Source organism: Neomonachus schauinslandi, chromosome 9, assembly GCF_002201575.2.
Source record: "Neomonachus schauinslandi chromosome 9, ASM220157v2, whole genome shotgun sequence".
Taxonomy (NCBI): domain Eukaryota; kingdom Metazoa; phylum Chordata; class Mammalia; order Carnivora; family Phocidae; genus Neomonachus; species Neomonachus schauinslandi.
The window spans coordinates 25,181,213-25,202,645 of record NC_058411.1 but is presented as its reverse complement, the minus strand read 5'-3'; the positions used below and the strand labels follow the sequence as shown (position 1 = coordinate 25,202,645).

Below are 21,433 nucleotides of genomic sequence, written 5' to 3'. Positions count from 1 at the left end.
ACAGTATGGGACCCCCCCCCCCGGGGTTTTGCCTGGAGAACCAGAGGAAAACCTGGCCCCACCAAGCTGGGTCAGGTCACCAGGGTCCCCTTGCTGGCCAGCCCTCTTCTCCCCTCTGGCAAGGTCTATAGGCTGTCTTGCCAGGGAGGGAAAGAGAAAGAACTCTGCCCCACAGCTGTATGTGAGGAGGCTGGACAAGCCCCGCGGAGAGGAAGGAAGCAGGTCTCAAGGATCTCATTCCCTCCCTGGAGGGCAATCAGCTAGCCCCCAGAGAGCCGCTCAGTTACCTTCCTCCTCCTGCCGTGGGTACAGGCAGTGATTGTGGGTGGGCAGTAGCCTAGCTTTTTAACCAACAAAACCTCTTATTTTCCCTCATTTGCCCCCAGTGGCTTTGAATCCACTGCCCCGGGGCTGTGAAGTTGTCTTTCTTTTCCTGTTCTATCAAGCGTGTTCTGTCTCCAGTTAAAAATGGTGCACCCACCCAAAGCAAGGAGCCACTGACCCCATGCCACCTACCCCCTTCTGGGGCGGCCAGCCTGTCCCAAAGCAGGCCCTACCACCCCTCCCCACGTGGCCACACCTCTATTCATTCAACAAAATATTTATCAAGCAACTGCTCTGTATCAGGCACCATTGAGCACAGGGGAATCTCTGGGAAACAAAAACAGACATGGTCCCTACCCTCATAGGGCTTATAATCTAGTGAGGGGTGGGTATTACTCGTACAAATACATGTATAATTGCAGCCGGAATAGCAGAAGGTTCTGGTGCCGTCCAGAAGGCGGGCGTTCTAGGCAGCAGGTACAAAGACTGAGGGTGGTACGGCACGGGCTGAGGAGGGTGCAGAGGGACACACAGGAGTCTGTCCTGTGAGGCCTTCCTTGGGGACCTCTTTCCCCACTGACACAAGGGCACACATGGTGTGCATTTTCCAAAGCGCTCCGGGGCTTCTGGGAGCTTGGAGAAGGGAGTTTCAGGGGGCTGGACAAGATGCGGAGAAACCAGTCACTGAGGTCTTGGCAGGGGGTGGTGGTTGTGTAGAGGCCGTGGTTAAGGAAAGAGTCTCCACACCCTGTTTCTGCCTCTAATACAACCAAGTACCTATGTGATTAAAAAAAAAAATCCGGGGCTGCTGGGGGTTCTGCTGCCAGAGCAGACATCTTCATCCATCTCTCTGTGAGATGCCTGCCTGAGCCCTGAGCCCGGAGAATCCCATGCGTTCCTTCACTTTAGCACATATGAAAAATCTCAGCTCTGTTTCCCAGCCTGCACGCGCTTACATTTATCCAAGTCAAGGATCATCTGTGGTCCTGCTGCCCGTTCCCCAGCCCCTCCTGGGGTTTCTCACCAACCTCCCTGCTTTTATTCCTGAAGTGCTTGAATACTGCCTGCAGTTACACTCCATTTAGACCTTATTTTGATGATAAAATTATGTCTTCCCCCTACTGCTCATTGTCTTCGGTAGACTATCGGAGAATAAGGTGGTGGTCTCTCCGGAGGGCTTTTTCTGCCCCCCCCCCCTTTAAATAATTCTGTACCTATCCCCTCCCCACACTCATCTGAACCATCAAATTATTATCTCTGTGGCTGGCACATCTCAAAAGATGAAAAGCCCCAGAAGAAGGATTGGGGCATAACTTATAGCTTGTTTTGGTACAGTGCCAGCCCATAATATTCCGGTTCATGAAGGGAGCAGCAGACAGGGACGCAGGTGTGTTCGTAGCTGGGGATTCAGGTGTGTATGCTCAAGTGTCAACTTGCGGGCTTCGAAGTTGGTTGTTTTAGCCACAATTGTATTTTCCTAAGCAGACAGGGATTTATTTGCTCATGTTTGTGTCCTCGGTACATTTCTGAACGTTGCCAATGAAGAGCATCATTTTATACATCTAGAGAGCATTTTTTAGATGCACACCCTGCATCTAGCCCCAGGAGAGCGGGTCAGAACCAACGGGCCCAGGTGATGGCACGGGAAGGGAATCTGCTTCTCTCCTGCTCTCTCTGGCTGTACCTCACCTGCCCACCTGACCCTTTGCACTTTTGTGCCCCCCACACAGGCCTTGAGGCTGTGAATTTCCAAGGCCCTGGCCTCCGCTGGATGTGAGAGTGGAGCAATGTGACTCATTTCAATTTGTAAAACAAACCCATTCTAAAAGGCTGAGAGGTGAGTTTGCTGGGCCTGCCGGTTAAAGGACAGGATGCGGGGGGGGGGGGGGGGGGGGGGGGGGGGGGGGGGGGGGGGGTATGTAAACAGCACATCTGTCAACCCCCCAGTCCCACTAGCCAGTTGGACAATTTTTTTTTTTTTCTTTAATGGCGAGAGGACAGGACTTGCGGCTCTACAGCTCGGTGCTCTTACTCCTCAGGAGGTGGGGACCTCGCCTGAGCGTCTGATTCCATTGAAGTCTCTCAGGCTCACCCCCCTCCCCCCACCCCAGCTCGATTCTGTCACTTTAAGTCCAGCCCCTGAGAGATAGCCAATAGGAGCCAAACCATACATCAGTCTCCCAGCCTTAAAGCTACAGTAGGGTTAGTGGGCTCCAAGTGTCTGGTGCCCGAGCCTCCTCCACGGCTTCCCATCCCCTCTGCCCGCTGGAGTGTGTGCATGAGTGGGAGCGCTGGGCTGTGCGCGCACCACTCTCTGCCTCCCTCTCGCCCCGCCACGGCGCTTCCTCCCACTCTGCCTTCTCCCGCTCACTGTGCCCCTGCCCGGACTCGCACCTCGCCTGTGCCCTTCACTCGCTCTTCCGCGTAATTTCCCCGCCGCCTTTCTCTACCAACTGGGAATGCTAAAACGGCACTGATGGACGTGTCAGAACTCTGCATCCCGGACCCCCTCGGCTACCACAACCAGTAGGTGCTCTGTTTCTCGGTCGGTCGGTCGGTCTGTCTGCCCTTCTGCCTGTCCGGCTGTCTCCGTCCTGGGTGTCGCAGTTCTCCTTCTAGGCATTTTTGAAGTGGCAGGAACCCTGGGGGCGCTTGGGGGACGTCGGAGGGGCAAAGCCGCACACTTCTGGGTTTCCTTCTGGGGGGGTGTAAACCCTCCTCTAACTTTTCCCGCACCCCCTTTTACAAACCCTCACTTTTAGGTAAGAGCAGCGTCTTCTCGTTCACCCTTTCTCTCTGATCTACCCCCGCGGCGAGAAAATATTTGAGTTTCTGTGGAATAGGGAGGAGCTAGCCCAGAACAGGTGCGGGAATGTCGCAAGGAGGTCCTGTCCCGTCCGAGAAGGCCTCCCCGGGGGCCCTTTGACTTTAATATTTATTTCCATACTGGAGACCACACATGATCCCGGCAAGGGGGCGAAATCGAACGTGCCGCGCGGGTTCGGAAACTGCAGGCGGCCAGCGCTGCCTCGCCTCGCGGTCCCGGTGGGGCGCCCCGAGGGCGCGCACGGGGCGCGGCGGACCCGGGGCGCCCCAGCGGTGCGGGCGACGCGGCCCGGGGCGCACTGCGCCCCGCACGCCCTGCGAGGGGAGCCCGCATCCCGCCAGGGGTGGGGATAGCTGGTCCGGCGCTGCGGCGGAGGCAAAGTTGGTTCGCGGCTTCGGGGCTGCTGCGTGCGGCGGAACTGACGGGCGCGATTTCCGTGCCCCGGGGCACCTTCGCGCTCGCCTCGCGGGAACCTGGGGTTGTCCGAGCGGCGTGGGCGGCGGCGGGGGCTGCGGGACCCGACTCCCAGGCACCGCCGGTTCGGGGCTTGGGCGGCGCACCGGGCGCGCAGAGTGGGAAAGTGAAGAACCGATCCTCCGAATGGCGTGTCCAGCTCCGGGTTCTCCGGAGTCCTGCTCTGGCCAGCCGCGGTTTCCCTCCAAGGGCCCTCCGCGCACGTCGCGCCACCTGCTCGGTGACCGGCCCCGGTTTCCCCTCCGGCGCGCCGCGTCCCGCCGCGCTCGGGGCTGGTGTCCCGGCGTCTGCGTGCGGGCGCGCGCGGACTGGTCCCTCGGAAGGCTTAAAAGAATAATAAAATGGAAACTCTAGGTTCTCCCGGACCTGCTTAACTTCGTGCTCTTCTTCCTCTTTTTTTTTTTTTTTTTTCCTGAGCAAAAAAAACCACCCAAGTCCGTGCTGGCTCCATCACCCCTTCCTTTTTTTTCCCCCCCCCCCCCCAACCCCAAGGAACCACGACATCCCTGAAATAAATACTCTGGATAATGTGGGGTTCCAGGAAGTGTGCTTAAACCCCTCCTCGCTGCACAGACTGCCTCCACCCCGGTGGACCACGCGTGAGAGAGGAGGCAACTTCACAGCAGCGTCTCCTGTCGATGACCAGACTGTCCCAGTCTCCGCGCTGACCTTTTTGGTTCTAGTTTTAGGATTTCCGCGGGGCAGAGGGTCCTTTAGGTGCCAACAGAGTATGGGAAGAAGGAGATGAGTTGGGATGGGCGATAAGGGGAATCTTTAATTATAATGGATTCAGATTGCCATCAGCCCGAAGAAAAGTGTCTTTTCCTTCTCTTTAAAGGTTATACTGATCCCAGCTTGTGTGGCTGGTGGGGGTGGGGATGGGGTAGTAATTACCAAGTACGACAAATATTGGATATTTAAATTATTTAGTCTCCTTCTCTTCAGAGGTGACTTCTTTAGCTGAGCTTGAAATATCTATGTATTTGTCCCTGGCTCAAGTCACAGCCAATAAATATGAAAATTCGTATGGGGGAAGTACATCCTTTGATTATGTTGACCAGAAAAGCAAGGAGAGATGGAGGATTTAGCAGCCGAGTAATCCATCGAGGTGATGGCCACCCTGACTTGAGTTTGAGGAGGAATATGGGTAAAGAGGGAATGTCAGGGAAGCAGTGAAAGGGGAAGAGGGAGTCGAGGTCCTGGGTGTCTGGGAAGGGTCTGAAGTGGAAATCATTTATGGAGTAAGCCTGACAGTGGTTTGGATTCTCTACCCTCCCCGGTTTCTTTGCGAAGAATTTACTTCTCACTCCGAGGGGCACAGAAAAGCCAGATATATACCTGCCAACAACTCCCCTGAGGAACTAAACGTCCCCCTCGAGATACCATTTCTCAAAGCCCAGGCAGGACCTGCTCAGCAGTGGCAGCCCCTAGCGTTGGGGGAGCTGGTCCCATGTAGAGATGTGCGCCTCCGGCGAGGGTTTGCATCTGCTGTGGTGCAGGGGCATGGAATTTGCAAGGACGAGCTCATGGAGATCAGAGGCTGGAGTGGGGGGAGGCATCTTTCTGACCTCAGCCCCCCGGGCTTCATGACAAGTAGCTTTAAAGCCACTGGTAGGTAGCAAAGTATCAAAATGGGGGCTGCATTCTTTGGTTTGTTGGAAGGACAGTAAGGATGAATCCATCCATTACCCATAGTGCTGATGTTTCTCGGGGAACATAATACGTGAGTGGGTTTGTGTGCTGTGTACAGTTTCCACCCATGTGGCTTGGTCGACATTCCCCGACTTGAGAAAACCCAAGGGCACAGGAACCACAGTTCAGTCAGAAAGAACTCTCCAGGCCCCTCTGACTTGCTAACATACAGAGAGCATTTTTTAATGCTTTAGGTTATTCTCACTTTCCCAGGTGAGAAATTAACACGCGCGCGCGCGCACACACGCGCGCACACGCGCACAGAGATACATCATACCTTCATACCTTTCTCTCCTTCATTTTCATTTTCCTGTAGCCAATCCTGTAGGTGACTCCATTACCATTTCTAATCAATATTTTATGTACATATATAATCAGCCAGGGTAGGAGTGAGTGTGCGGGCCTGCATGTGCCTGTGTACAAATGTGTCCCTGACCCGACCGGCTGGCGACCCTCAACCAAGGGAGCAGGGGGGGTGGGGAAGAGGGGTGGAGAGGGGTGGGGGGGGAGCTGCCTCACCTACCATCCGATGACCACTTTGCTGTTGTTAAAGAAACAAAGAACAAACTGTCCTGAAGCTAAAATATGTGGGTTCACACGTAGGAAGAAATGCCACATGGTAATTCAGAATCAGTGACCCAGAGAAAAACAAAGGGGAAATTAATTTTTAATGGTACATTTAAAAATAAATCAGAATGAGGACATTAGTCTTGGTTTTCCAAGGGAGGGGCTCTAGGAAATAAACCTTAATGTGCCTGCCACCCTTCTGGAGGTGTGGGCTGCCCTGGAAGAGGATGGGGTGATGGGAGGCTGGACTTGTGCTCTTCTTCCTCGGGCAATGAGCTAGGAGGAAGCAGGTCAGTGTGGAGGGCCCCAGTCCCAGGGAAGGCCCTTTCCAGCTCAGTGAAGATCCTGACATCAACTGGAAATTTCCTCTTGGAGCTTATGATTTCCCCAACTCTGTTTTAGAAACAGTCCTCTATTTTACCAATAATTAGGAGCTATGAAAACATATTTCTTAAAAGAATATATATATATATAAAGAAACAACCTGGCCCACCAAACAGGAACCTTTTCATTCTATTGATTTGGAGTAATCAATAAATATTTCATTTAGTCTGAGAGAGGAGGGACAGAAGGGACTTTTGGGGAAAGTGCTTCCAGGGAGGTGGCCGTGATAGAGATTTCATGGTCCAACCCTGCCTTCTCAGGGTGCCCCCGGCTCTCCCTCAGGGGGCCTATAACTTTGTCCAGCGTGTTTGATTTGTGTTCTTGATAACTGGACATTTGGCCAAATTTTTTTTTTTAAAGGCAATCTAAACTCAGGGAAAAAGTTTGTCTCCTTCTTTGGTCCTCTGCAAAATGCCTTGTTTCTTTGGAGTGCGTGGCCCTGGAGAGATCTGCGGGAGTGTAGCGGGCCAGAGGAAGGGTATGTGCGTTGGGGTGAGCCGGGGAGTTCGCTGTGTGAACCGGCCACCTCAGGAGAGAGAATTCAGAAGACAGTCAAGCAGTTCCACAAGACACAGGATGCTCTTGACGCAGTTCTGCAGTGCCCTTCTCTAGAACTTGTCTTCCCAGATGCCTGAAGTGGCTTCCTCAACATGACTGAAATTATTTGTGGTTCGAATTTAAGGGGCAGGAATAGCATGCTTTAGACCATAATCTACTCCTTCAAAGTGATGTCCAACACCCCATGCTGATGCCTTCCCACACAGACCGGCCATCATCGTCGGTCTCTGTCCATCCCTCCCCAAGTGAGACCCTCTGAGCACTCTCTGGGGGCGGGGGTGGGGGGCGCCGGGGCAGAATCTGTCAGAACAACTCACAGCTCTGCTGGGAGCCTGTCTGGGGGCTTGGTGGCTCTTGACTGAACTCGGGGGAGAACCCTGCACGGCTTGAGTGCTCAACCTCTGATGTTCTCCGCAGCCACTGTCTTTCCTAGAGGGTGTGCGGGCCCACGAGGGGGCTTTGAGTGGAGAGGCAACACACCACGCCAGGAAGCCCTCAAGGTGCGACTTGGGGATGGCTGAGACCAGACAAATCTGAGCGTACATCCCAATGCCTGCTTGCCCTTGAGGCCATTCGCTGATTTCTAGGGATAATCAAAGGTCTTTTTAGTCCCGCAAGTGCTGGTGACCCCTGACTGGGCCTGGACTCTGGTGAGTCTCCCTTTCCCGGTTCCTGTGGCCCCATACCTCCAGAGAGCTGTCATATTCATGGCCATTCCTCGGAGGAGGGGCCCATAGGCTTCTGCTGGTCCTAGTGTCCCCTGGAGTGGCTGGGGTGGCCTGGGGTGGGGGGGGATTACATCCTGGTGGCCCCACGGTTGGTGTGGCCTGGTCCCTGTGCAGGGAGGCTGTGGTGTTTATAATTGCAAATGTAATTAGCAGACCAGCTCTAGGGGACTGGGATGCTCAACTTCTCTGCACATCACGGTGACCCCTGTGATGGCTGGCCGGGCAGATTAACCCTCACCCGGCCAGCCTGTCCCCTGCTTCTGGTGAGGCTGCTGACCTTTCACTGATAATGGCAGAGCATCCTGGGTAACTGGTGGCAGAGCCGGACCCCTTCCTCAGAGGGCATGTCAGGGCAGTGACCGGGAGAGGTCCATAGTTGGGTTACTTCCTCCCTAGGCCACTGGGCAAGTGATCCTTGCCTCTTGTGACAGGCATGACCCTGTGTGGCATGTAGCTCTGGAACACTCTCTCCCTTACTTTCCTGGCCATGCTAGAAGGATGTGCTCAGAAGACTTTGGGTCCATGCTGGTCAGTGGCTCTGGGGGCCTTGTGGGAGAAAGCCGGGCTCCAGAGGGGACCTATCCTGACTCTCAGCGAGTGGTCCTGGAGCTCCGTGGGCAGTGGGGAGGTGAATGCCTGGTGGCTCTCCAGTTCTGCTGGGTATTCCACCAGCACTGGGCAGCCACGGCCTGGCCCACCCAGGACATGCGGGCAGGCAGGCCATAGGGAAGGGTATGGGTTTTAATATGGCCCAGAGACCCCCAACCAACCATCTGACAAGGGTCCTTGGAAAACCAGACGAGAAGAGAAGCACAGAGCCGCATGGTCTTTTTTTTTTTTTTTTTTTTGGTACCTGCCCATCTAGAGCGCCTTTCTGTACTGCTCAGGATTAGAATAGAAAGGATCTAAACAGCACCTTTATTTATAAGCAATGGCATACGGGAGGCTCAGGCCTTTCCCTGTTGCTGTTAATGCCCCTCCTGTAGAAGATGTCTCTGAACCCCGAAATATCAAGGCTTGGGTGCATTCCTGGAAGAGCTCCCGCTACGTGTACCAGTGGGAGCGTGTGTTACGGTGGAATTCCCCTTGAAGATGGGAGTAGCAGGGGGCGAGGGGCTCTGCCCTCGACACACAGCCCCTGCTGCCTGCCCTACCCCTTGCCTGGGCTGAGGTCAGGCTGTGGCTACATTCCAGTGGGGGCTGCCAAGCCTTGGGGTTTTTCCATGGAGCGAAAGGGAACACCATAGGACCCAAGGGCTGGCTGTCCCTGCAGCTGGAGGAGTTCACTCTTTCTTCAGAGCCTCTCTTCAGTTTTGTGGTCTGGGTGAGGTGGGCAGACCCCGGACAGGGTGAGAAGGCAGTGCTGTCCTTCTCTGGAATAACGGACGGCCACACTCAAAGGGGCATTTGGGCAGTTGTGTTCCAGATTCCCAACTTCTTCTCTTCCTGGTTATAGCCATGGACAGTTTAGTCAAATGTTTTCCTAAATCGAGGAAAATCATACCTGTTAATCTGCCCGTGGGACTTTCAATATGGAATTGGACAAGGTGAAAAAAAATCTATTGGCTTAAATGTCTTAAATTCAGAGTTATATGTGCTTGAGTTAAAATGAACCCCAAACAAAAGTTTTCCTGGGGGGTTAGAACCATAATTTTTTTTATCCTCATTTTGCTCTGCTTTTGAACTATACACATTTTAGTCCCAAAGAAGTTCCTTCCTGCCCCGCGGCCCCCCAAATCTCTCTCTTCTGTTCCTTAGGACTTTAAAATATTCTATTCAATATTGTCATTCAGCGTCCCCCGGATTGAGCCTTTTCTGGGAATGGTTTTCTGGATAATGTTATTTTATTTTCAATGTCATTTCATCCAGAGGTCAAAAGGCAGTTAAACAAACTCCGACAAGGTTTTGTTTTTATCTTCTGGTTTCAAATGTGATCAATTTTCATTTAAAATTATATCAGGGTCCTCTCGTGCCAATGACGGCCGCAGTTGGCCGCATGCGCCTGGCTGTCGGAGTTTACTGAAACCCTCTGCGTTTAAAATTGCACGACTGTGAGGTGCCCAATTACAGTCAAGCTTTTCTACACTAAGTGTTATTTTAACTTGGCTCTTTTTTTTTTTTTAATTGCTTAAATTACCTTAAATTCATAAATTTTTTTTTTGTCTACTTGTTAATTTTTAACATTTTATTATATTTATTTAGATTTACGTTTTGGGTATTTTCACCGGGTTTGTAGTTCTAAAAAGGTACCTGGAAAAGGGGTTTTGAGACTCGCAGGTCTTTTCCTGTGTTCTTGGCTTCCGAAGGCCAAAGAACAAATACAGCACAGCGCTGTAGGGCAGGGTGGAGGATGCGAAAGCTGATGTTTTAGATGAGATCTCTCGTACACAGTGTTACCTTTTCCTTTGTCTTTACTTATTTTTTCCTCTATTTTCATTCCAGTTTGCTCTAGGCTGCCCTTGTCCTTTTATCCCTCTGTGATTGTATGTGTTTCGGAGGAAGGAGTGTGGGATTTGTGTGTCTGTCTGTCTACCTGCGTGAACGTGTGGGCACGTTCGTGCCATTTTGAGGTGCTGAATGTAATTAGTCTGGGGAAGTCCCGAAGCGGAACGCCTGGTGTCCACCCTGCTCTGATTCGGCCATCAATACCTTCCTCCACTGTCCGTTGCCTGCTCCCATGTTTTGGGGGAGACAGCAAGAAGGGTAAAAGACGTTGCCTGACGAACAAGGCGGTAGGGACTGGAGCTATGGGTGAGGGTATCAGGAAGCTCCCTAAACTTTATTCAAAACCAATTTTTATATCTCTCATCTCATCTTACCGCCTAGCGCTTTGAGCCCGAGTTTGGGATCTTAGTGATGCAGAGTGAATGAGCTGGCGTATGCTTTTGTTTTTGCCTCCGTAATCGATCAGCAGAAAACATTCCCTTTTGATGGTGAAACATCCCCTCAGCACACATGCAGAGTGCGGCATTTATCCCTTCCTTTTCACCTCACTCTTTGTCATCTGTCTCTTGGGTGTGTTGACATTGTCTACCTAAGCAGTCAAGCTAACAAGCTTTGCCAGAAAGAACACTGCTTTTACAGAAATAATAGCAATAATGCGATGGTTGCAATAATTATGATAACGGTAATAACAGCTTGCAGCTTTTTCTTCCCCAAAAGCGCAAAGCAATTCTCATAACCGGTTTTCTCATAGTAACCGGGTGAGGGTTGCTGTGTCTTGCCCCCGAACATAAATGTTTTGCTGCAAACAAAAATATGCAAAGGCTTCAGGTTCGCATGTCTACATTCATTCAGGAGCTAAAACTGCCTGGTCTCTGAAATATGAGCAGACGGGTAGAGGAGAATACGGTGTCAGGCACATGGCCCCCCTGAGAAATGCTGGGCGTGTTGCCTTTGAACTAGGAAGGGAGAGATGTTTCTTGTAAGGGATGCTGTGTCTGGTCTGACCCCCCTGCCACGAGCTTCTGAGGTCCATGCCATGCTCTGCTTCTCGGTCCCCCCACCTTCCTCGGTTCTTCTGGCAGCGACCCAAGGGGAGCTTTTAGACCAAAGGCACACAGAGGATAAGGGGGGTAACACCGGCTTGGCGCATGCAAATAAATGGGAAAAGAACTGTGTGGAGAGAGGCAGAGTCACCTCTCCACCCTTGATCGCCTTCCTGGCCATTCAGCTTCTCCGAGGCTGGCTTTCCCTGCTCGTGGGCGCCTCGACCTGCCCTCTGGAGGCAGAGATTAGAGGAAGGGCACCAGGGAGCTGACCTGCTGGATCCCTATGACCCCTCTAGTGACTCCTCATGCTAACTCCCAGACCCGGACCAGCTCATCTGCACACCCTGCTCATGTGTGTGTTACTTTTGAAATAGGTTCTGCCTTTGTTATGTCCTCTCATTCCTTTTTTTTTTTTTGGTATGTGTGCCTTGGAAATAGGAGGCAGCCTAATACACCAGCCTAATATAACAGGGAGCGTCTAATAAACCAGGGTCCCACGGCTGGCTCCGTTTTGTGTGTTTGTTTTTTTTTTTTTTTTTACTTTAATATTCTTACTCGTGTTCTTACTCAATTTTTTTTTCTCCAAAAACAAAACAAAACAAACCCAAAGCTCCGGGCTTTGGGTTATTAATTGATTATTAACTGATTTAACAAACAAAACATCCTACCCCCAAGGAATCCCAGCAAGAGTCTGGCTGTGCCGCTCAGGTCTGGAGCTGCCTTTTCCCCTCAATCGGTGAGAAACGTTATAGCTTCAATTCCCTTGTTGGACTCTGAGTAAAAAATTAATTCATGAATAATAAAAACCAATCAGTCTTGTTGAGTTTAAGAAGGATTAGGAGAAAGGGTGTTTTTTCTCATAGAGAACATTGGGAATCTGCGTGTCATTGTCACCGAGTGTTCGGAGTAGCTTGAGCGTGCCTTTCTTCACAGCAAATGAGCTATTTATTATCCTGAGGTGTAGCACATCTTTCTCAGTTGTAAGGCCAACTTGCTGAAGACTATTACGGGTTTCCCACCCACTTCTCTCCCACAATCCCATACCCCAAACCCCTGATAATTCACTGAAATTAAGACAGTTCCCTGTGTAAGTGGCAGGTAACCAAATAGCAACAGAGGGGCACTGCATTATGAATAAACGGTTTGTTAATGCAATGGAGTCCTTCTTGGTTTCCCTCCCCTTCCTCTCCCTGGGAAGTAATTGACCAGAAATTTACATGCCTTTGTAAGAACTACAGAAATCAGACTTGTAGATACTCTTTTCAGTTTCCATTAATAGTATCTACCTCCCAGGGTTGTTGTGAAGATTAAACAGAGGTAATTCACAAGTGTTGGAAAGGTAGGGGGTGTACATTAAATGTTCCATGTTCCTATTAATTTTTTGATGTCATCTTTCGGAAGTTACTTTTCATTCCTTTGACATAACCTCACAATGATAGTCCTCCTCAGCAGTGAGATTGAGGTGCTTGAACTGATTACTTCCTTTAATGCGATCAGTGTGGCTTGGGTTTCCATATGTAACACAGGGGATTAGAGAAGGAATTATGATATGGGACTGGGATGATGAATAGGAAATATTCTCTGAATGAATCTCTGTATCCTCCGACCTGTGGGTAGAGTTGCCCAATACAATACAGGACACCCAGTTAAATTTGGATTTTAGATAAACAAACATAATTTTTTAGTGTAAGTATGGCCTCTGCAGTATTTGCTAAATCTGGCAACCCCACCCATGGGTGTTTTCCTTAAATTGGTCTGATTAAGAAACACATCTCCCTTATTTTTTGTCTGCTTTTGACAAAGCCCAAGAAAATAATTATGTGTTTAGTTTTTTCAAATTGTTTTTTAAATGACTATCTTTAACTTTTTGCCCATATTAACTTGTTAAGTTGGCCACATCCTTAGAAGTTAGTGGGTACAACTGATTTCCGTCATCTGGCTATCTTGAGAGAGTTGCAATCAGGTAAGTAAATCGGCGGAATGAGGTCTCCTAACTTTAAGCACCCAGAGCTACTGAATTTTGCTTTAGGGAGGAACAGGGTAACCAGAGTCTTTTTGGAAACCTGCCTTTTCGTGTTTCCCTGACAGGCAGGTTGAGGGGCTGGACTGCTAGAACCTGAGATCCTGGCAACTGGAATCTACCCTTGCTGCACCAGGGAAGCCAAAAGCTGCAGTCTCTCCCTGCCTTCCCACACAAGGGCAGGAGGCTGACCCTTTGGAGGCATCCTCTAGGAGGCTGTGGGGGAAAGAAACCACCGAAATCAGTGTCAGGTGGTGGAGTAGGGAGGACAAGGGGTTGCACTTGAAACAGCCAACTGGAAACATGGATGAACTGGGGCTCACCAATGGGGGGACCAACGAACCCCAGCTTCTTTTCCATGTCGGAGCAGCACGGTCACAGAGCCTGGGTAAACACAACCATTGTTTTAAGCGGCACCCTCGCAGCCCAGAGTATGGGAAATGGAAGAGTTCTAGAGCCCCCTACAGGCCCTCGGTGGCACTGCACCTCATGGATGACAGTCCCACTACACAGCCTTCCCGGGGTGGGAAGGAGTGTGGGGGACCCCAGCAGGTGAGCCTGCAGGAACTCCTGGAGGAGTGAGCCCCTGACTCCGGCTTCAGGAAGCAGCTCTGGTTTTGGTACCGCTTTTCGGAGCCACGCTCCGTGCTCTTTAGCACTGCAGCTGCCTCCTAGTGTGGTATGCCCCCCCAACACGTGCACACATATACACACACGCACACCTGCACACACACACATGCACAACGCACTCACTCCCTCGGTGGCTTGTCTGACTTCCAAACAGGCTGGAAAAGGCTCAGGTCTCATTCAGTCTGAGGAAAGCCCTCCAGCTGCTGGATATGCAGAGGCAAGGGGGCCAGCACTTTTTCCAGAGCCTGATACTTACATTCAGATTCTCTTCTCCAAGACACTGAACTGAGGCTCATTTTAGGGTTTGCTAGAAGAAAAGTTTTGGGGGAGACAAGGGAGCCACAACTAAACTGTCAGATCAGAGGTGGGCAATTGTAGTAATAGTATTAGTAGCAGTCATTGTAATTTATTGAGCACTTACTATGTGCCAGGCCTTGTCCTAAGAGCATTTGATGTATTCACTTACTACTTCCTCACAACCCCCCCTTGAAGGAGATCCCATTGCCATCCCCATTTCACTGGTAGGGAAACTGAGGAACAGAGATGTTAGGTCACTTGCCCCAGGTTACACAGCTGGCAAAGCTGGGATTTGCTCAGGGGCAACCTGGCTGCGTGCCTGCACTTCTCACCACTATGTGTGTCTAGAATTTCTGCTTTCTAACTCAAGCTTTGAGAGCACCCCTTCTTATCCAAGTGGGCCGCACACATAGGTAAAGTTTAGGGTGGAGGTAGAAGGGGAAAATTGGCCCCCATGTCTTGTTCCTAAAAAGGCAAATGGAAGAATTGCCCCACGGGATTAGATCCCTCTTCCTCCTCAGCCTGGCACAGGGAAAGGCTGGAGAAAGAAGCTTGTGGTCCTCCTGACGTCATCCTCCATCCCTTGGCCGCCCCCCAGAGACCCCGGATGGTCTGAGACCCCACCTTGTGCCTCCCTCTAAGTGTGTCGTATGTAATGCATTTTGCTGCCAAATCCTCTCTTCTCTGCCTGTGTTTTCTCCTATCCCATGCCATCCCCTTGTTCTGTCCCCACCGGCTCTCCGATCCCTAGTCTGAATCTCAGCGACAGACTCTCGGGTCTGACTTGGGCTCCAGGGGGTACTGCACACCAGCCCCTGCAAAAGAGCATTCCAGCATCGCACTCAAACCTGCTTCTCCCCATGTCCTTCTTATCTCTCTCCCTCTCTTGACGCAGGGACCCTCAGCCAAGATAAGGAATATATAGCTTCAGTTCTGCCCTCTCTCCTTATTGTCCAACGCCCGCCTCAGGTGTACAGATTTTACCTAAATATACACCTCAATCTGTTCTTTCCTATTCATACTGTTGCTTACCTTCCAGCCCCCAGTCTGCTTGGCAGACTTCTGTTTATCAGCCCTACTCATCTATTCCCCTCTGCTGGGGCCAACCCTGACCCCTCCTGGGGGAGTTCATCTCTCTCCTTGCAGCTGCAGACTGTCCCGTGTCCTTGACTGGGTTGTAATCTTTTGCATTTGAATGCATGCTTCTCTTTCCCCACTAGATCATGAGCCCCAGGAGTATAAGCTCATCTCTGTGTCCCCAGTGCCTATAAGCACCTGGTACGGAGTAGGTGCTTGATGCATGTCGGTGGTGCTAACCTAGGGAGATTGGAGGTGGATAAAGAGGAATTCTGGGGCATGAAGGGCAGGTAGAAGGCCCTGGGAAAAGTGGCCAGGCGGGGCCTGGTTCTGCGGGTCTGTGGCCTTGTTGATCACCGGGGCAGATCTGGCTGGCTGGACGAGCATCCATGTCCTTTTCGGGGGCAGAATATATAGTGGTTAGGAGGAAAAGCTCTGACTGCAGACTGAGTCTAAATCCTGGCCCCAGTGGGGGTGCTGGAACCAGCTCAACTGTCCTGGGAGAGCCAGTGGCTTGAGCGAGTTGATCATTGCGTTGACAGGAATTCTGTGAGCTGATCGTTAAATACAACTATTACTAAAAATGAAATTATATAAACTTGCAACGAAATACATTGTAGTAAAGACAAAGGTAGTAAGTACTCAAAACTCATTACTCCCTAATATTTCGCGAACGTTCCCTTTATGGTCTTGAAGTAAATTTGCATCTAACGTATCTGCACAGTGGAGATCTGTGTCTTCCCAGTTGCGCCATGTCAGGGACGCCACATGGGTCGCTTACAGCTGTGAGGGGAGTATCTACACCATGGGAATGGGCAGATGCTACGAAGCCGTCCCTCCTTCCGGCCAGTAGGTAGACATTCACCCCCACACCCCTGCCTAGCTGCAGGACCTCTCCTCTCTGGGCCCCTGGATAAGTGACCTTGTCTCTGTGCCTCAGAGTCCTCGTGGGCAGCGATCCCCTTGTTGGGCTGCTATAAAGATGAAAAACTGACCGACATAAACAGCTGAGAGCAGAGACTGGTACACGTTTTGGCTCTTTTCAGTATTTCTCCCTCACTGTTGCAGGCATAGCCCTATCCAAAGTCTGTTGAAACAGAATCTTCATAGCGGAATGGGAGCTTTGTGCCTGGAGGGTTAGGGTATTGCCTTTCCCGACCGGCCCCCTACCCATGGGATTTGACTGTCGGAGCTAAAGGAGGAAGCAGAGAACACTGGTTTTCTTTCCGTGGGGAAAGGCCCTGACGGAGAGGTCTGCTCAAGACTGCAGCCAAGAGAGATTTGGGCCCCAGGCCCTGTGAGGAACTGGGTCCACAGCAGCTGTCCACATGGCCGACACAGGAGGCAGGCACAGGCGAGGTCAGGAGGGAGATGGAGCAGGCGTCGAGAAGAGCCAGGCTTCAGGGGGAAGGGGGCTCTGCAGGTGGCTGCAGCAGGTCCCTACGACCATGGGAGGGGCAGGTCCTCTCCCTAGAAATGCTGGGGACTGCGGCCATGCCCACGGGCCGCTCCCTGGAAATGCTGGGGACTGCGGCCATGCGCACGGGCCGCTCTGGCTCTGGGAGCTGAGGGGCTATCCCAGACCATTCCCAAGTCGGAGCACATGTTGGAAACAGCTGGAGCTGCGGTGCCACCAGCTGTGCTGCCCTTTCTGGGGACGCCACAGCAAAGTGGGAAGTTAAGGACATCGAGTCTGCGGCTCCCAGAATCAGAGGCCCGGGAGAGGGTGTAGGAGGGCTGTCCTAGGCTCCTCCTTGCAGGTTCATCAGGTCCCAGCCAACTCCAGGTCCTGGAGGAAGTCTTTGCCCTGGCAGTTACCTGGAAATGTCTTCAGGCTCAGACCTCTGGCATCAGGAAGCCCACCTCGGTGACTCAGTGACACGCAGCTCCTGGGCCAGCCCGGCCCACTCTCAATGGTAAGTGAACTGCAAGCCTGCAGACACCAGCTGATGGCGAGGTCTGCGCAGCTCTGCAGACTAGAAGGCTTGTCTCATCACCGGGGGCTCATTTCATTCTTTGAATCCCTGGTCTATAGAGAAACACCCTTGGAAATGGCCTTGCCAAGAAGAACACAGCGTTGAGAATTAAACCCTCCATCCCATCTCTGTGAGACTCGTCCGTTTATCTTGAGCCGCTTAAGGGCCTGGCTCTGGTTCATTTGTGAATCTGCAGCACAGGGTCACGCGTGGAGGAGCTTTCAGTAAATGGGAGGTAAAAGCTTGAGAAAATTTGTGCATTGGCTGAACTGCTGGAGGGCCACCTGTGCAGTTGTACAGGTTGTTCACTGACCAAGAGTGTCTGGTTGAGGGGTAGGTGAGGTCTGAACCTAGTTTTTCTTTTTCTTTTTTTTTTTTTGAATCTAGTTTTTCTAATTCATGCCAAGACACACGTGGCAGGGAGGAAAGGGAGTGAGTATCCAAGGGGTTCATGGCCTAAGGGGGATGAGGAGTCTCAGGCCCTGACTCACACCAGGAGCAGCCCCCCAGGCTAACGTGTGCCCTGGTTCTCTAAAGGCCACTGTGTTTCTGTCTGCCTGGCACCATCCCTGCAGGCTGAATTTAGAGCTTGCTAACTCTTCAGAAAGCTTTCTGTTCTGTTTAACTGCACTTCCCAGTGCATCCCCCACAGCTCTCAGCAGGGTGAGGCAGGAAGGGGCACCCAGACCCCGCTCTTCCTGCTGCTCCTAATTCAGCATGCCCAAGGGAGCAGAGTCATGCGGGGACCCTGTGCTCCCAGACTTAAAGTGCCAGATGTGTGTGGGTGTGGAGGTGGGCAAGCCGAGGACCCTGGCCTGCAGGGCCACGCCAGAGGGAAAGTGTCACATGCCCGCTGGACTCCAAGAGTAGATTCTGAGCTGTGCTGGAGCTCAACAACTTGGCTCCATCTCCCTCCTGACCTCGCCTGTGCAACTTGGGGAGGGAGTTACTGTGTTAGCATTTGATTGGGAACTCCAGGCATGATCACTTTATCTTTTCAGTAGCACTTAAGTAGGGGTCCTAGTCCTTTGTGGAGGAAGAGCCTGGCGTCCAGAAGGGCTGAGTGACTTCCCAGGGCAACACAGTGGATCTACTTAAAGAGCCAGGATGCAAATCCGGGTCTGCTTGAAGAGACCAAAATGCCAGGGGCCTGGAGAACATCTGTTTCTCTCACAGATCCCTGTGGTTCAGGACCAACTCTTCTGACACTTTTCTTGGCACATTGATGTGGTTCCCAGCCGAACCTCTCAGCTGACCCTGGGCTCAGGAAGGGGGAGCACAGCCCCTGAGCAGGGCATGTGGCCCATGAAGCTGCCACCAGGTCCTCCTTCCAGGACTGCTGTGCAAAGGGCAGGGCATCTGGAAGTGTCCATGTCTGTGCTGGGCTGAGGGAAGGGCCCCGCCCCTTGCCAGGAAGGAAAGAGGAAGAGCCAAGTACAGGCCCACCCCCTCACTGCTGCCCAGGTCAGCTGCCCTGGACGGCATTGGCCTTTGTGGAGAGGAGCTGCTTGAGAGTGGTCAGTGTGTTTGAGCTGGAACTTGGGGCCTGTGGTCAGCTCTGCGGAGGGCCTCTGTGTGGGTCTGTGGGACAGGGAAGCACCAGAGGCCAGTTTCCTGCATGTGGTCTTCAGGGCACAGGGCAGAGAGAGGCCTGCTTTGGTCTGGGTGGCGCCGTGGCCGCTATCTAGCAGGCCTGGATTGGGGGTTCCATCTCCTTTGCATAGCCTGAGTCCCCCAGCTCCACACCTGACCAGCAGAGCAGTCCCAGGAGGAGACCCTGTAGGCTTGACTTGGGGCAACAGTAGGGGACCTGCCCTGCCCTCCTTAGGGTCAGGCAGTCCTCAGCAAAAAGGTTGTCGTCACCGTGGAAAGTGCCTCCCACTTGGCTCCAGTAGACATCCCCTTGTGCCTGTGGCCTTCGGCCTGGCTCGCCCCTCCCCCACCCCTCACAACCTCCTCAGACTTTCCAGCTACTTTCCTATGGTAATAGTAATAAAAATAGGTACCTGTGGTCTGGCAATGGATCTCTCTCTCTCCCTCTCTCTCCCCCCGCCCCTTTTTTTTTGGTCTTTACATGTATTTTTAAAATTTTACATTTTATGACATCTAGACATGGTATGCCATGCCTTTATTGCAAAGAAAAAAGTGCCCTGGGGTGAGAGGCAGTCCAAGAAAGTAGGGATCCCTGGCAGCCCAGCCATTCCCACAGCGGGGAGTGGAGGTCAGGCCAGGAGGTGGGTCCCCTGGACGGTGCCTGTGCTGGGGGCGTGGCTGGGTGTGGGCATCTGGGTGTGGGTGAGGCTATGGGGTTTCTGAGCAGGGGCTGGGTCAGTAGCAGGTGCCCACATACCTGTAGGATCTCAATCAGAACCCTCTCCACAGAGGGCAGGAGAACCTCAGGGCGCCCAGGTAGGCTCAGGAAGGGATCCATACATGCAGTCGTCGTGGGGGGGACACTTTAGGTTCTGGTTTATGCGGTAATCTCCGCTCCCGGCCACGCAGGTGAGGCCAGAGATCATGCCCGTGACAGGTAGGCTTGGCTACGCCAGGCCAAACCCGTTTCTCTCAGATTCTACACCTCTTTTCTCGTCCTCCATCATACTTTCTCCCTTGCCCCGTGTTTCTGCCCCTGTCACCCCGGCCTGTTTCACCCTGTATGCCTCTCCCCCCGCCAGTGATACCGGTAGTAACTGGTAACATCTACTAGATGCTGGCTCTGCGCCAGGCACCTGCACGCTGCTGCTTCCGGCTACCCACACCTTTCCATCCTCTCTTTTGGGGCCTTGCGTTCTAAAGACTCAGCCCCGGGAACCGCTGAGTGTCCTGCATGGCTGGGATGTGAGACTTCCTCCTTCCCGGAGGGCGGAGGCAGAACGGGGGGGGGGGGGGGGGGGGGGGGGGGGGGGGGGGCTGGGGAAGACCCGAGGGGCGCACTGGCACCTAAGCCCTCATTTTCCAGATAGTGAAGTGAAGCCCTGAGTGGTGAGGCCTTGTCTGCGGTCTCGCAGCTCGTGTGTAGAACCAAGCCCAGGCCCCAGCCTCTCGGCGCACCACGCCCTGCCCCCCCCCCCCGCCCCCCCCCCCCCCCCCCCCCCCCCCCCCCCCCCCCCCCCCCCCCGCCCAGCACTTGGTCCTGCACTGCCTGGCTCTCTGGATGAACGTTCTACTTGACCCTCAGGTTCGTAAGGGCCTCCCTGGCCCTGTGGTCGTGAGGACTTGAACTGTGTGTCTCAGGGCTACGTCGTACAGATCCCCGACTCCCCGTTCCACTGTCATGCCGTGTGCCTGCCCCAGGCCAGGTGACGAGATGGGAGGAAACAGAAGCAGAGGAGGGCTGGACAGATGGATGCAGACAATTGTGAGTTTAAAAAAAAAAATCAAGGAACTGAAAGAGTTTCAATAGACAGAAACTGGTAGGATGAAAGATGACCAGGTCATTCCGGGCAAGTTGGCCTCCTCCTCTGCCTGGTTCCTCTGCCATCTGTCCCCTGACGCAGGCCTGCAGCCCCCTTCACACCTCCCTCGCTGGGCCATCTCTAGGCTGTTCTCTGTGCTTGGTGACCACACATGGTAAGGAGCTCCTCTCCCAGTGGGGGTGTGGAGGAGTGGATGGGAGATGGGAGCCGCGTGATAGTAAAGACCACGTCCTCTGGCTCACGTTGGCCTCTCCCCATGGCTGGATGAAAAGAGGATGCCAACCGTGTGGCCCTTCCGGGCAGCATCCCAGGGACTTCAGCTCATGCCCAAGGTCAACACCTAACTGGCCATCCCTGATCTGAGGTGGTCGTCAGGGTCTGGCAATACTCTGTGTCTATAAACAGCTGACCAGGCGGGCAAGGCTAGAGAAGGCCTCCCTGGAGGAAAGCGAGGGAGTCTTCCTGCGTCATGACTCACCCCAGGTGGACACGTAGGGATAGACGAGTCCCGCGTGGTGTGGTGGACAGGGCGGGCCTTTGATGTCCTACAGGCCTGAATTCACCCAGCCCTTCCCGCCCCTTGCTGTGTAGCCTTGGGTGAGTCACCTAATCTCCCTGTGCCGTGGCTGGACTCATCTGAAGAATGGAATATTAATCCTTCCCTCACGGGGTTGTGGGAAGATTTGGACAAAATAATGCTTGTAAAATGCTCACCCGAGGGTATTGTCAGGATCTGCCCCAAGTGTTCTCTGTAAAAGTTGCTGCGGTCATTGAAGGGAAACATGCAAATTTCTTTAAAGGTATTGCTGAGTTGTGAGTTTATTATGTATTTTTCAATTAATGAAGAATAAAGGGATTAAGATTATGATACGGGGGAATCAACCAACGTTTTGGTATTAAAAAGAAGCCCTCCCAGGCCCATAAGAACTGATAGGAAATGAAGGCAGCAGAGAATTAAGTGGGAAAAGGTGG

At 52.6% G+C, this 21,433-nt stretch overlaps 1 protein-coding gene across 1 annotated transcript in view; it reads left to right on the top strand.

The window, feature by feature from the left end:
* The first annotated feature begins 2,800 nt into the window (after positions 1–2,800).
* ESRRB (estrogen related receptor beta) overlaps positions 2,801–21,433 on the top strand; it is a 105,136-nt gene continuing 86,503 nt past the window's right edge. Inside the window, exon 1 of the mRNA XM_044918150.1 lies at positions 2,801–2,850. Within this exon, the coding sequence (XP_044774085.1) occupies positions 2,801–2,850 (50 nt within the window). The remainder of the gene's footprint in view (positions 2,851–21,433) is intronic.